The following is a 3,770-nucleotide window of genomic DNA, read 5'->3' as shown; positions in this document are numbered from 1 at the left end:
ACGAACGTTCAAAACATTTCCATAAACTTCTATGATATTCTTTGTGGCTACAGAGGCATTGTTTCCCTTCTTATATTCAAACAGCATTACATGCCGAATGTGTGTGTGTGTGTCTCGTCGTGTGCCATCACTATAAGGGAGTAGAATAAACTAAACTTTACACATTATATAGGCTACACTAACGTGACGTTTAGGCGGTTCGTTTAACTATTATACGTATGTACGTTTTTTGGGGGTGATTAATGAAAGTGTTCCAAAACGCAACATTAATTTCTTGACGACCTAATACTTTTATTTATTTGTTTCGGACATTCAATCAAAGCTAAACAAAGGCAATCTTCACTAACCATCTATAATTGTGGACTAACAGACTAGAAGGAAAACAGCTAGTCAACAGCACCCACCGCCAACTCTTTGTTACTCTAAATGAACAGTGGAATTTGACCATCACTTTTATAATGCACCCACGGCTCCAAAGTGTGAAAAATGATTTTGCGGCAACGGGACGAAAACCATGGAGTCTCGAACTCACAATCCGGCACACTAACCAATGGGCCACGCTCTGCCCAAAGTGTTATTAACTTTACGAGATATTGATTCTCTATATAAATATAGAACCAAATGAAAATCAGTCAACTTCTTAATTTTTTTTACTTTATTGCGCTGTATATTTTAAGTTAATTGTGTAGTTGAAGGTAAACATAGAAAAACAGTGTTTCACCTACTACTCACTTAACGCCTTAGTGCCTATCATGCCACTACTTGGACCAGACCCCAAACACCAAGAATGTTAGTTTATCTATTTCCTTATTTATTACTACAGCATTAGTTCAAGCGTAGATATTAATTATCACTAAATATCATTGTCCCCCTAGTGGCTCAGTGGGAAGCTTGAGGCTTTATAATGCTAGAATTCGGAGTTCCATCCCAGCGACGTATGCAGTACATATAGCCCATTGTGATAAAGTAAACAAAGAGTGAAAGTTATCAGGTTTTGATTTTGTTTCTGCAGATAAATTATATAAAAACATTTGCATAATTTAGTGCTACAATTTAAAGCTAAAGCGTATGTAAATATAAGATTTATTTATAATAGATTGAATATGGAATTAGAGTGAAATAATGCAGTAAAAAACTGCAGTAAAATGTGTGCGTCATCAAATTAAATGCAGCCTTAGTTGTCACTCTTTTCTTGTTTGTTGTTAAGGCAATGCAAACATTTGATTTTAACGCTTAACTTCATCTACTGCGCAAAGTGATCTGCAACTAAAGACAGCTGTTGTTCTTAAAAGTTTGAATACAAAGTTCAAAAAATAATTACTCGTTCAAGAAATAATTACTCGTTTAAGACATTGTGGGAAGTGCCCACATATCTTCTTTTACGGCTTCATACGTTTTTATGGTATTCACAGATGGCGTTAAAAAAAAAGAAACGCCAATAAATTTTACACGATCTTAGATTTGTTACTTAGGCTTGCGTCAGTACTTTACATACAAGGAAAGTGGTTTAAGACAGAAATCATAATAGAATAAATAGACATATTTTGTGTCCTATCATTTAAAATCACTGGTTAAAACTTGCATAGTTATTTTAAAATTTCTTCTTGTTGTTATAATAGGCACTGATGATCATGTATCTGATGTAGATGGCTTACCGTACACGACTCTTTTGTATTCTAATGGACCAGGCTATAACAGAAACTTCCCGTTAGGTCGACAAAACCTCACGGGAGTAGACACTGGTAAGGATTTCATGGTTCTATTTTTTTAGGATTAGGCCTAACTTAACCACGGCTTTACTTCGATTTAAACAGCAATTACATTATGGCATCCAATCTCCCCTCGGCGAGACAGCGGTAAGTTTACGGACTTATAACATTAAGACTGGGGTTTGATTCCCCATGGTGGACACAATAGATACCCCAATGTGGCTTTGTTCTATATATATATATTATGAATTATAAATTTGTATATAATTTATTTTTTTAAATACTCAATTTTTTGACACCTGCCACACGAGCCAGCCCAGCATTTTTTAGTACTGAGCCTCAGATGGTAATTTAGGGTTATTTCGATAGGTTTCGATGAAAGAAGCTTGGCACAACTTTTAAAATGAAAACAAAATCAAATATATATTAATGAAAATATGATATGATAAAATCCATATGGATTATACTATGATGGTACAATAATAGACATTATACCATCCTTCTTATTTACTATTCATTGCAGAAATGGCATTTTCCTTGAGAATCGCTAGGGAAATCATTTTGTGATACATCGTGTATCAGCTTCAACACTACAGCTTTAGTCTTTACTGTGCCGTTAGATTCAAAAAGTATTGAAAGTAATAATTTCTTAAATATTATTCAGATACCCTTTTTTGAAGATAACGATACTATTGTGGCCGTTTGATTTTGATTTTTCACTGTCAATGCAGTAAGCAATTGAAGAATCTCCGATTCAGTTGATATGTCAAATTGATTGGGATAAGTTCTTCCCTCATCCGACCTGGATCCACACTTAAGCTTAACTGCTACATTTAAACCACCATATTCACAACCACATCCAGAACATTTCCTTGCTACATCATTTTACTTTACATTTACAAGTTAACTTCGCCATGTTGGCCCTCATGGTATCGGGTCAGGTCAAGCGACCTAAACCTCTTCTTTTTGTCTAATCAAAACAACCCAAACCTTTCTGGAATGACTAGCTCACGTTGGCAGGAGTTAAGTTTCTCTACAATTTTTAATCATCTGTATATAAATAAGATAAAAGGTTAAAGCTGAACTGGCTTAACTATTTGTCTGCCCGATTCAGTCAAATATGTTTTATCTACAACGATATCACAAATAGAAATTCTAAGAACACGTACACAGAAAAAGAAGAAATAAAAGGTAAAAATTTAATCGTATCAAAATTGACGATTAAATTGCTTTATTCCTACCTACAGGAGATAAAAATTATGTGCAACAGTCAGCAGTCCCCAGGAGATGGGACACTCATGGAGGAGAAGATGTTCCAGTATACGCCCATGGACCTATGGCTCACCTGTTCAGGGGAGTGTTTGAACAAACTTACATTCCTCACGCCATGGCTTACGCTGCATGTATAGGTCCTAACAAGAAAACATGTGATCGAGGACGACATCGCCACCAAACTCAGAAGTTGGATTGCCCGCCTGTAGAAGAGAGGGTTGCTTCAACTTGGAGAAACGGAGGGGTGATGGAAACCAGTTTTGTTTCTATATGTTGCACTACAGTGATTACAGTTTTGTTGATCTGGCAAAATGAAAAGTATTACATAAACACTGGCTTTAACATGGTTTAACATGAACAAATTTATTTTCAGACCAAGTTTAACGTTATAGATTTCATTTTGATCCGTCAGATCAGTTGTGATGATGTATGATAGAACTAAAGACGACCATTGCGTAAGAAACAGGCACGTTTGTAAAAGAAAATAATGTTAGAATTTGTTAACATGATAAAATTAACTAAGTGGGCATAGCTTGTGTTCTAAAGTTTGAAGCATGTGAACTGAGGAATATCTGACGTGACTTCTCCTTTAGTTAATAAATAATCATGTGGTAGTTAACAATATACATGGCTATGATTGTTAAAATATCTGTTGTTTAAAAACTGTTGAACAAAATGACAATGAACTAGATGGCACTACAAACTTCACATTTTCAGGAGGGTTTGTTTTGAATTTCGCGCAAAGCTACACGAAGGCTATCAGCGCTAGCCGTCCCTAATTTAGCAGTG

At 35.4% G+C, this 3,770-nt stretch overlaps 1 protein-coding gene across 2 annotated transcripts in view; it reads left to right on the top strand.

Annotated features, from left to right (window-relative positions):
- LOC106470068 (alkaline phosphatase-like) overlaps window positions 1-3,764 on the top strand; it is a 38,418-nt gene extending 34,654 nt beyond the window's left edge. For both annotated transcript variants that reach the window (XM_022398612.1, XM_022398613.1), the window contains exons 9-10: window positions 1,620-1,742; window positions 2,957-3,764. In XM_022398612.1, coding sequence (XP_022254320.1) covers window positions 1,620-1,742; window positions 2,957-3,333 — 500 coding nt within the window. In that variant the 3' untranslated portion in view covers window positions 3,334-3,764. The remainder of the gene's footprint in view (window positions 1-1,619; window positions 1,743-2,956) is intronic.
- The last annotated feature ends 6 nt before the right edge of the window (window positions 3,765-3,770 follow it).

The sequence above is a fragment of the Limulus polyphemus genome, unplaced genomic scaffold (genome assembly GCF_000517525.1).
Source record: "Limulus polyphemus unplaced genomic scaffold, Limulus_polyphemus-2.1.2 Scaffold3803, whole genome shotgun sequence".
In the NCBI taxonomy this organism is placed as follows: Eukaryota; Metazoa; Arthropoda; class Merostomata; order Xiphosura; family Limulidae; genus Limulus; species Limulus polyphemus.
The sequence above is the reverse complement of the archived record's forward strand: the minus strand, read 5'-3'. Positions and strand labels throughout refer to the sequence as shown.